At 53.0% G+C, this 12,253-nt stretch overlaps 1 protein-coding gene across 3 annotated transcripts in view; it reads left to right on the top strand.

Moving 5' to 3' along the window:
• Positions 1-3,060: 3,060 nt before the first annotated feature.
• Positions 3,061-12,253, top strand: part of lrrn3b (leucine rich repeat neuronal 3b) — a 12,348-nt gene continuing 3,155 nt past the window's right edge. The window contains exons 1-2 of one of the 3 annotated variants that reach the window (XM_019883091.1): positions 3,061-3,361; positions 10,604-12,240. In XM_019883091.1, the coding sequence (XP_019738650.1) occupies positions 10,936-12,240 (1,305 nt within the window). In that variant the 5' untranslated portion in view covers positions 3,061-3,361; positions 10,604-10,935. The remainder of the gene's footprint in view (positions 3,362-10,603; positions 12,241-12,253) is intronic. The other 2 variants (XM_019883090.1, XM_019883089.1) reach the window with 2 other exon arrangements.

Consider the following 12,253-nt stretch of genomic DNA (forward strand, 5'->3'; position numbering starts at 1 on the left):
GAGATTTTAATTGCCACACGTGCTAAATAAAGCCCCCCCCCCCCACCACCCCACCCCTCCAACGCGGGGCCTCGCGCAATTTATTTACATGCGCCGAAGTTATCGTTCCCAGCGTGACACAAATAACGCGCGGGGATCGTAGAACGCCCGCTGTTTGCCAAGTCTGGCATCCCGTCTTAAAAACATATGTTGCATCATTATCGCGAAGAATCTCTCGTATATCATGAGGACAGAGCGCTTATTTGGATCACAAGCGGCACGCCGGATGAAACGAACACGCGCACGTCGATGGCGTACTGAGATTTGAACATGATGGGGGCGTTATGAGACACTCAAGTCGAAAAACATTCGTCTTGACGTCAGTGTAAAAGCGGAGCTTGGACGCCGCCGGTCGAAATCTGCAGCCGGGGAGTCGCCACGATTTTTTTAAGGAGCACCCACGGGGCTGATGTTTGACGTCACGGCGATCGTGGTGGGCGTGGTTGGCTTCAAATCGAGAAGCGCGCGTCAGCGGAGCAGATCGGTCGAAACGACGAACGGGGCTGATGAGAACAGGTGGAAAGAAAAAAAAAAAAACGTGAATGCCAAACGCTCACTTGGAAGGTTTTCACGAGCACGGCTTGGAACGACGGCGGCCTCTTTTCGAAATGGATTTTCTCGGAGATGCCACGATTTGGAATCCACAAAGCGTCTTGGACGACGGAAGCGCGATGCGTCCGAGGCGGAGAAGAAGTAGGCGGAATTTGTGCCAGAAAAGCTCCACGCGCTAAAAATACTCGGGCGTAATCTTCCATTCTTTATCGGGAGCCGAGCGAGGGTCTATCGAGCGAGACCGTTCTTCGCGATAAGCAGCTAACGGGCGCGCGCGGCCTCGGCAGAGGACGTCCCGATTTCTTGATGTCACTTGTTAAAAGAGCCATTTCGAAGTGTGAAATTCAGTCAATAAATTCCACTGGCCCCCGCGTGGCCTTTTTTTTCCTCCCTCGGCGGAACACATCGCAAAATGTCACCATGAAACGCCTCGGGAATATTCCCCAAACCCCGCGATAAACAAGTGCGAGCAAAGACATCATTTACGCCGTAAACACCTCGGGCCATCTTGGAAAAAAAAGACGCCCGCCCGCCCGCCTCTGCCGCCTTTCGGCCCCCCTGCGTCCAAATGCGGTTTGATGGCATTACATTGAACGCAGATTTTTCACGGCGGTCCAATTTTCTGCTTCGGTCCGGGAACAATCCGGGCTTCCCTCGTGACTCCGAGTCTATTGGCGCGCTTTTATGGGGAGCTGACTGCACCCTTGACTTGTTTCATGAGCTGTGAAGTCTCCACGGTCAACTTATAAGGTCCAAGGTACTGCCGGGCGGCGGGAATAAAATGCTGAATCAGCTGTCGCTGCCTCATTTCTCCACTTCGGGCCACTACAAAGGCGCGGGTTGTTTTTTTTTTTTGGTTGGGGGCGGGGTCTATCAGCCAAAAGAATCACTTCAACTCATTCAATAATCGCACATTCTTCTGCCACTGTACAGTCGACGGTTTTAAAATCTTGAACTATTTGCAGGGCATTTCTGTCGTGCAAATATATGAAAGTCCGATGTTTTGTCTGTCACCACATCAAACCCTCAGCTCGTGTAAAACGATGTCTTCTTGTATAAAACATGACATGACATAGCTGTACATTTGTTTGTGTGTGTGTGTGTGGGGGGGGGGGTGGCAGGGGCGCTAACTGACAAAAATTGAAACGAGTCTTTGAAGGAGAAAACTACAAGAAGCTTCCAGACGTCGCCTAAAAATAAGCACGCCGATCATGACATCACATCAAGGTTGCATATGGGGCCCGTCGTTACGAGAAGCGCAAAACTTCAAACCGGAGCGCAAAGGCAGTTTCCGAAAGCGGAACGTGCGCAGACGGCAGTGCGAGAACCGCCCGAAGTCACCCGAGAGCAAATTCAAAATAGTCTTCCCAGTGCGACACATGAGCGCCCGTCCCGCCCGCATCCGAATCGGAGGGTACTCGGCTCTCCTCGGCCTAGCGCGGACTCCATTTATAACCCGCACACAAAATACGGAGTCGAAAACAAGAAATGCGTCACGCCGTCGGGTCGCGGCGTCAGCTCGTTAGCGAAGCCTCCTCACCTCCCGTCGAATAATAAGAGCGACTCCCCGGGCGCTTGTTGTTCAAAGTTGCGAAGCCGATGGCTTCGTCGTCACACGCCGCCAAATACGAGGCCGAGGTCGCTCATTAAACACTCGAACGTAGCGCGGAATGACTCTCAACCGCTTTTTTCGTGTTGGAGCCCAAACTCAAAAGTGGATGCGCCGTGACGTTCATTTAGGAGTCCACGCGCACATTTATGACTCGGCCGTTCTGCATTCGACACAGCACGAGTTTGGGATCATAACTGCGCGGGCCGACAGATGACGGACGTCTCCGTCTCACCGAGAGGCCGCGGCTAACCCCGAGCGACCTCCAGGATCATCACTTTGTCGAACATTGTGTTCCAAAGTCTCCTGGGATCTGAGCGGGGAGCTCTGGAGCTAATAGCTACAGAGATCCATTTTCTTCCCCGGTGCTCTGCCGTCTCCAGCAAAAAAAAAAAATTGCCCACTGGCATCGCCTTCCTCATCCAAGGCGGATCCAAGCGAGGGTTGCATCACATTTGAAATATTTACTCCCCCAAACGTATCGAGAACCGATTAAAATCGACGAGGCATAAGCGGCATCGATCACGTGCGTCTTCTCAATTCTTAACCCGGTCGCTCGTGAACCGAGTCTCACTTTTGCTGATGCGCACTGCAAACAATTTATCAACACTAAATTCAATACTTGACGTGACTTTGTTTTTGGTGGGCACTTTTTGCAGCGTTCTTCCCCTTCCGGCAGCCGAGAATTAACCACTGTGTGTCCGGCAAAAAGCGACAGCGCCCCCCCCCCCGGCAGCAATCAGAGGTGGGATGCAGCGACCACCTCCGACGCGATTGGTTGATTGCCGGACGGGGGGCGGGGACTAAGTCTCATCCACTAATGCCTGGTGAGGAGGCGGCGGCGCGTCGGCACAGGCGGGCGGCAGAGGGATGTTGCCTCCGTCAGCCTCTCTGAGGACGCCAAAGGAAGGACGCGCGTGAGCCCTCTTTGGCATTTTCGCACGCTTGGACTTTTCCCCACAAATTTTTTCCTTTTTTTTTTTTTGGGTGGAAGGGGGCGAGGAGGAGGAGGAGGGGGGGTGCTGTTTGTGCGGCGAGAAGCTTGAGGAGGTCTGAGGGAAAACGACCACACGTTGACTGGCGTCTCGTCACCGGAACGGCGGACTTGACGGGGAATATCGTCGACACTCGCTGCCTCGAGGACCGCAAACGGTCAAAACGGTAAGTTCACTTGCATTTAAGATTGAATAGCGTCTATGCTTTTTTTTTATTTTAAAATTAGTGCTTAGATGCAATGTCGGATGGTTGCATCTGCGCAACGCGCGCTGCAAGTTAATTAAAAAAAAGAGGAGGGCTGTATTCAATGATTCATGTGTTTTATCTCAGCTTTTCAGCCATTTTTTTTCACCAGCTAAGTGTTAAAAAAAATAGCGGCTTCTCAAAACACTGAAGAGGATGACGACGGTTTGGCCGTGGATGTTTTTTTTTTTTTTTTTTGCGCAACTATGCAGAATACGCGTCATGCGAGCACGCCGACGAGCACATCCGTGATCCTTCCTCGCGTTTAAGACGCGAGAGAGCAATGCCGGATACTGCAAAGTGTGCAAGTGAGGGTGGTGGGGGTGGGGGCGCTGCTCGCATGTCCCCGGGTCGGTTTGAGCGAGCGCACTCCAGACACTCCAGTTTCGAAGAAATCTACGGGAAAGGTTGGCAATCCCGTCCTCGCTTTCCTGCACTGTTGCCAACATGCCACGGAAGTGCATGACACATTCGCAGCCTTTTGTTTTGACCCCCCCCCCGCCCGCCCACGCTCCTACCCACTCCTACCTTGGGACGTGTACACGCGGAACTCATTCGCCTTTGTCGCCCGGCAGTAATCGCACATCCAGTGCGTAATTAAAGCGGCCACTGTGAGGCATCTTTGAGCATTCTCGCTACATGTGCGTGCACACCCACACAGCAGGCATCTGGCTGGAGAGAGAGAGAGAGAGAGAGAGAGAGAGAGAGAGAGAGAGAGAGAGAGAGAGAGAGAGAAAGAGTGCTCGCGCGGGTGCTTTGCTCTCATCTCCAAAACCAACAGGACGTTTATCGAGCCCTTCTCCTGCCCTCTTGGTCCAAAATGTAAATCATCCAGCGGATGATGTGCTGGTGCACATTTCAAAGGCAAGTGGAGCACATCGCTTGTGTGAATGTGTCCCTGTATGCCGGCCGGGATGGGGGCTGGAATATATTTGGGCCTTCACTTGGGGGTGCCACAGGCCCCCCCACCACTCTCCCTACCAAAAAGCTCACTGGAAAGGAACAGACGTGCCACATTGAAATGCTGAGGGAAATCTCCACCCTGCAACATGCTTGCTTACGAGTCCTTGTTTGAAATGACCCTTCGGGGGCAAGCTGTAAAGTCTGACAAGGAGTTCGTGATTATGAAATGTATTGTTTCTCCTTGGCAGCGGGACGAAAACAAAACAGCGGAGCACAGCACTAATGGCTGGCTTCATTATTTTGGGCACATTTGCTGCAAAACAAATCAATATTACATGTCCACAACAAGTCATATGCTTACGTGAGTGGCTCAGGGGATTGCCTATTGATCCCGACGCAATAAGGTGAGCGTATGTGCGTGCGTGTGTGTGTGTGTGTGTGTGTGTGTGTGGTGGAAAAGAAATATCGTGTCCGCAGTGGCCTTGTGTAGGCTCGGAGAGCATCGTTCACACAGTGTGGGTGTTCGATTTTATGCATTTCTCGGTAGGTAGAGGGCAGCAGGTCCCGGGAAGGTGAGAATGCGTGGGCTGCAGCGGGTGGGGGTGGAGGAGGAGGAACGTTAGGAGCAACGACGGGATCTTGCGCCGAGCGAAACGCACGTAAACACGTTCCCAATATGGCGGCGTCGGCTCGCTTGTAACCTCCCGTTTGCAAATAAACACATCAAAATGGAGAAAGTGCAAACACAAAGCACCGGGAAGATGGAGCGACTGTGAGGGGAGAGGTTTGTTTGGCCACGGATTTGACAGGCTGCATCAAAAAAAAAAAAAAAAAAAAAAAAGCCCACAAAGCAAATATGAAAAGATTTGTGTCACCGTGGCTTTTGCGAGAGCACATCTAAAAGGTCACAATGACATTTGATGGCGCTTTTGTCTCACGTGACATTTGCAATTTACTTTTGCATCTTGAAGCAGAACAGCGTCCGGTCGGGCCGCACAATAGAGCGAGCGGCAAAATATCGGCACCGTGGCAGCGGAAGGCGCAATCGGCCTCGTCACGTGACTCCGATTGAATCGCTCCACTTTCATATGTGGAGGTCATGCATGTATTTGTCATTAGATAATAAAAAAACATCCTATCCTTTGATATCGATATGACAATATTGAACACCGATATCCCGTTTTTTTCCAGTATCGCGCGAGTTCCAAGTTGAACGGAGTAATTTTCCCGTGGATTCATCTCAGCGCCGAACGTGATTGCAACACGAGCATGGAAGGGCTTCTGCTTGAATCCGCGATGACAATCCTTTCCTTCAAGCATCTTGCGCATGCAAACCTGCGGACGTGTCGCATTTCACGTGCTTTCGGTGAGGCCCGATTTGAATTCCGCACGAGGTCATAAAGAGACCCAAGCTTGCCATAAATGCATTTCTGTGGCGTGTAATTTCCCCCCCCCCCCTTCCCCCTCCTATGAGCGCGTGGCCTCTTGACCCGCCATCTATTATTCATATGAATATAGATAGCAGCGCATCTCGTAGGCAGCACACTTGCCACATTTGCACCTGCCGATTCAATTTGGTTCTGACTTTGAGGGATACGCCGGTGGCGCCATTTCCCTCCCTCCCCTTCCCTTCATTCTGGCTCGCAGCAATACGCGGGACATTATGCACTTTTTTTTTCTTTTGTCAAGAGTGAGTGCGATCACGCCGCCGCGCAAATGATTGTTGGACCGCTCGCTACGCCTTTGACCTTATCCGCGGCGACCCCGAGGTGCACACACCTCGGTTTTAGGTTGAATAGAAGCGAATTAGAAAGAAACCCGACGCTGCTCTCTGTGTGTCAGGCCACCGTTAGATAAGCCAGGCTTTATGCGTTCCCGTTCAAGCGCCGTCACTAATGCGGCGTGGTGTAATCGCCGCTCGATGGCGTCGCCCTCGTCGTGCTCCTCCGCTTTGAGCCCAAGGGCGGGTCGCGTCCAGGGAAGGGCAGGAAAAAACACAAAACAAGGTCCCGTGGTTAATTTGGAACATCGATTTTTGCATTTACGACCAACTGGCCGACGGCCCCCGGCCGCGCGAGCACGGACGCCCGGAGGAAAAGCGTCCTGCCGGAGCCACGTTGCGCGCGCACGCCCACGCGCGCGGGTCGCTTCATTATGCAAACATGCCGCAAAGAAGAAGGTTTTCGTTAATGGACTTCCTTCTTACCTCGGTGAAAGTATCAAAGTAAATCAATGAGGTGAAGGGCAAAGGGAGCGACAGGAAAGCCTCGCGGCCGTCGCCGTCCGCCGAGGGGCTTAAGCGGAGTATCGGAAGTCGCTTGGTCATGTCGAGTCAGTGTCGCACGTGCTGACATGCGGGGGTGTCTCGAAATGCAATCTTTAAGTTGCCCGCCGCTATCAGAAGACAAGCGAAAAAGGTTTGGAGCCGTTTCGGATCATTAAGACGCAACCTCGTGGTTCAAAACGAAAGCGCAGCAAAGAACAGTCCGTCCAGAAGTTCCGTCGTTATTCTTTTATCTTTTTCACGACCTCGTACGGGAATTGTCGGGGATGATTCCGCCGAAAAGAAATTCATTTCACGTGTACCGTCGGGCCACCGTCGTTTGCCGTCTTCGACATCCACCGCGTCGTCATCATCATCATCAGCACTTAGAGGAGAGCTCGCAAAGCACCGCGCCGGCTAACCGACGGCGGAGGAACTTTCCGGAAACGCATGTTCGAATTTGGATCATGTCTCAAAGTGAGCGGGATATTTCTTGGCCCTCTCCAAATAAAATCCTCCCAATCTCGCTGTCAGATGGACAGTAATGGCTTCACGACGGGCAGAACAAACAGCGGCGCGCACTCGCAAATGGAACCCTCGCCACCTCAAGATATTTTTTTGCACTTAAGTAACGCACCGGTTCGAAATAAGACATTAAAATGGAGCGCGATAATAAAGTGCCCTTCCAGTCTACCGGTGATCGAAAAGCACTTTGCGGCAAATTCATATTCATGCCTTCACCGGCACGGCGGAGGCCGTCACGCAAGGTCCGAGCCGCCGCTCATTTCAAGGGTTTCGAGACGGCCCGTTCGACCTCTTGATACCGGCCTCCATCTGAACTTGATGTCTTCCAAACACACTTAACGCCACTCAGCGGAGGCGGCGGCGCCGCCGCCTTGTTAGCGCCTTGCCCACCCAGGCCTTGTAATCGCCTCCCCGGCGGACGCGAATGCTCGCCGCAAAACCCAACGCGGAGGTTTCCCCCCCCCCCGAAAGGTGACACGGAACAATCGCTCTCTACTTTGTGCACACGCAGCCCACACCTAGCGTGTTTCGTATCCAACCTATTTATTTCTTTATTTATTCTACAGGAACTGCAGGTCACCCTGTAACCGCGCGGCGCACAGATGAATACCCGACCTGCGGCAAAGCAATCATCTTTATGTCCTTGCTCCGCTAAATTCCCATCCAAGGCCCCGTGAAGCCGGAGGGAAGATTTACACCCCTTTTCAATAAACAGCATAAAACAAACAGTTCGGCCCGGTCGTTGGGCGACACGGCCGACTCGAGTCAGCCAGCGGGCCTGAATTAGTGCCGCGGAGCCACCCGGACCGATGCTTTGTGCCCCCACCCCCCCACTGGTGCGCACGCACGCATTCATTTAAACTGGTCATATCTCACCGGTCTCCAATCAAACTGTATTTGCGCCATTACTGTCCGGAACAGCCTCGGCGCATAATGGACGCGGCCCGGTGGGAAAGTGTGAGTGTGAGGAGCTGCCAAGAGCCGAATGAACAAAAGCTTTTCACCTTGAACTGTGATGAAAACTCGTCCCAATTCCGGTTTGTCATGATTAGCCTGACAGAACTGCAAATGCTGGCGTACAAATGGTGCAATCCGGGCACATATGTCAAGAACTGCAATCCCCGCCCCCCAATAAAACACGTGCCTGGGTAACATTGAAAAAGCAAAACAGACACACACACAACCACAACCACAAAATGCCCACCGCGGGGACTGGGAGACGTGCCGCATGAACGACTCCTTTGCCGTTCCGCTTTGGACACTCGGGAGCTCGCGTTAGCTCCATGAGCGAACACCTTAGACCCACTTGCAAAGGACCGCCGTTGGCGACCGCGCAAATGTCGGAGCCTAATTTGCGTCAAGCAGTTTCACGACTTTTCGGCGAAAAGTACCAGCTGTCGATGACGTAACGCAAATGACAAACTCGGGTCTTCGACTTGATACAGCCGAGTTGAAATTTCACAGAGTTTCCTGTCACAATTTTACAGACGCGGCTAATGTAGCACACTGGACAGTACCCCGAGCTCACTTTTGCCCTTTGAGCGCCAATCAAACGGCAACCACTCCCCTCGCACGAACCGACGCGCTTTCCACTCATCGCGCAGCGGCATCGGCTGCATTCTCGAGTTCACGGCGGTCAACACAACAGCGCCGACGCCGCGTCAAACGGCTCCTTTTGGCCTCCGTCCCGATCTCGACTCTCTCTCCTCGTTCTCTGCCAATTAAAACTGCCAGTGAGCTGAGCTCGGTGGGAAATGAGTGCTCGACAGAGGCAAGGGGGGTGGGCTGCCGCGGGGGTCACTTGACTAGCCAGGTTCGTGCAAGTGCTTTAACTCACTCTGCGCCGGGTTATTTCAGCCAAATGTCCGTGACGTCAATACGACGGCGACGCACTTGACGGGATCGTGTTTGGAGCCGACGCTCGCACGGTTCGTCATGTCCGTCATGAACATATTGTCGATGGTCATGAGGGGGGGGGGAAAAAAAAAAAAACGTACTCTCGTTTATTGCCAAGGAATTGCGTTTGCGAGACACAGCGGCTTGTAAATTGTGAGTTAAGCCGTCCTAATCCCAACCTACATTTAATCAATGCGGGCGAGATAACGCTGAACGTTAAACAAAAAAGGCTAACGATTCCCTTTCTCCAACAGTCACAAAACACAAGTGAGGCATTGCTCCCACTGGCCGGGCTGTCCCGGGCGAGGATCACGAAGTAGTCCATGTCCGCGTCGAAGCGCGGCCTTTTTGATCAGAACGCTTTGGGTGTTGCGGCTTTGCGAAGCGCCCGATTGCTTTGGAAATGGAAAAACACTCCAACTCCCCTCGCTGCATCCACTGGCACCGCATTCCCATCTCTCCCGTTTCCCGGTCAGTCTCCCGTCACCGCTGGAGCAAAAGGTGGAGGAATGAAACCCCCGCGCGGCATTTCTGCAGCGTTTGTTCATCTATTTTCATTGTTCGGTATTTTATCCGCCACCCCCCTCCCCCCCCCCGCGACTCCCTTGCGGCCACCGAGGTGGAAACGGCGACTGTGATGAAATGAAAGCATTTCTCTTTTCTTTGTTCTCGCTTTCCAGCCATCGTCACACTCGGTCCTTCATTTGATCTGCTCTCACAGGCCCAAAATATCACGAGCACCATCGAAAGTCATCTCTTCATTAAGAGGCATTTACAAATGTCACGCTACAAATGCGAGCCGCAGCCACGGGAGTAGGTCAGCGTCGTGTTGTGGTCACAGAACCGGGAGACAAAAAATTTGCATGGAGGAGTCATCATGACTGGAATAAAACAACAGGGTGGGGTTAAGGGGCCGAATTTAAACGTCTTGAGCGTCAGACCATTTGGTGAAGATTAATTATTGTCGTCGTAGGATGACGTCAATTTCGACAAAGACAATTGACACGAGCCTCTTCATGTTTACCACCGATGATAATTTGCAAGCCCGCAATCATAAAGTAAAATATTGACGTTGCACCTCGCGTGCAGGCCCCGCGCGTTGTTGAACGACGAACGGAAAAGCATCACGACATTTATTGGAGGCGCGCAATCCCGCGAGCTGCCCGACGTGGGCGGAGACATTCGCTCACTATACAACGTGCGTTATTTGGCGCCCCCGGGTCAAGCTTGCGGTTCCGTTGGCCGCCTGTCAACTTGTTGCTATGGCGACCGACATTTTGCGCAGATCTGAAGCAGTTTGCCATGTGGCTAATCCTTCAGCCGCAGGATGTCTGGCAGTTCGGAATCCTAATAAAAGCCTCCGTTTTAACCGATCATCAGAACAAATGCCATTTTGAAAGAGCGCACGCCCGGAAGGTCAAGCATTTTTCAAACCGTGGCTCGGCACCCGGCGTTTGTGAAGAAATGTCAACATGTATCGCGACGCCTATCATAAATGTCAACATGTCCGAACGCTTCGCTGTTACATGTTGCTCGGTATCGGCCGGCGTGATTCACGGCTCCTTTGTCTCTTGCAGGTTGGAACGGACCGGGCTGCGGACGACAATCAGCGGGGACGTCTGAGTTTCTGAACAGAAGTGGGTGAGGGGGGGGGGGCTTTACGGATGCCTGCAAATGTGCCAAGTCTGAGTTCCCGCATGCCCTACCCAATTCCTGCGCTCTACCTGACTGCAGTCTTGGCCCCGCACCCTGACGTTGAGTGATTAGTAATTGCCTCCAAGGGCAATCGCACAGCAAGACAACAACAACAACAACAACAACGACGACGAAGCGAGACTCTTGAGAGTTGGGAGCCCTGCTGCAGTGGAATGTGGAGGTGGCAGGGCCGGTGAGTCATTCACCTCAGCAGATGCAACAAATTATTCATCACCGGCGAACAGCCAAGAATACATCATTTACGAGGACCAATTTCCGACGGGAGACCAAAATGAAGGACGTGTCGTTCGTGGATCGTCTCTTTGTCGGCTTGGCCGTGGCCTCTTTTGTCGCGGCCGCTGACAAAAGGCCGGACTGCCCCAAACTGTGCACGTGCGAGAACAGACCCTGGTTCTCTCCCAGTTCTGCGTACATGGAGGCGCAGACCGTTGACTGTAACGATCTGGGACTATTTCACCTGCCGGAGAAACTTCCCGCGGGTACGCAAGTTCTGCTGCTGCAAACAAACAACGTCGCGGCAATAGACCGACCCTTGGATTACCTGGCCAACGTCACAGAGATCGATTTGTCGCAAAACAACATCTCGTCCATGACGGACGTCCGTCTCGGGATCCTGCCGCAGCTTCTGTCCCTGCATATGGAGGAGAACCGGATACAAGAGCTGCCCGACCAAAGTCTGGTGGATGTGGCCAATCTTCAGGAGCTCTACCTGAACCACAACCTCATTTCCTCCATTTCCCAAATGGCCTTCCAGGGTCTGGGCAAGCTCCTACGGCTCCACCTCAACTCCAACAAGCTGACGGTCATCCGCAGGGAGTGGTTCCGACCCATGCCCAATCTGGAGATTCTCATGATCGGCGAGAATCCCGTGCTTTCCGTCCACGAGATGAATTTCAAACCTCTCGGCAGCCTGCGCAGTCTGGTCCTCACCAGAATGAACCTGTCTCAGCTCCCCGACAACGCTTTGGCCGGCCTCGATAGCTTGGAGAGCATCTCCTTCTACGATAACACTTTCCCCGAGGTGCCGCATTCCGCCCTGAGAAACGCAAAGAACCTCAAGTTTTTGGACCTGAATAAAAACCCCATTGCGAGGATCCAACGAGGGGATTTCGCGGACATGCTGCATTTAAAAGAGCTGGGGATTAATAGCATGCCGGAGCTCGTCTCCATCGACAGCTTTGCCCTCAATAATCTGCCCGAGCTGACGAAAATAGAAGCCACCAACAACCCCAGACTCTCCTACATCCACCCCAACGCTTTCTACAAACTGCCGCGACTGGAAACGCTGATGCTCAACGGCAACGCGCTCAGCGCCCTCCACCGAATCACGGTGGAGTCGCTCCCCAATCTCAGAGAGGTGAGCATGCACAGCAACCCCATTCGCTGCGACTGCGTGGTACGCTGGATGAACATGAACAAGACCAACATTCGCTTCATGGAACCCGACTCGCTGTACTGCGTCGAGCCTCCGGAGTACGAGGGCCAGCGCGTCCGGCAGGTGCACTTCAGGG

This window comes from Hippocampus comes, unplaced genomic scaffold, assembly GCF_001891065.2.
Source record: "Hippocampus comes isolate QL1 unplaced genomic scaffold, H_comes_QL1_v1.1 scaffold53, whole genome shotgun sequence".
Classification (NCBI taxonomy): Eukaryota; Metazoa; Chordata; class Actinopteri; order Syngnathiformes; family Syngnathidae; genus Hippocampus; species Hippocampus comes.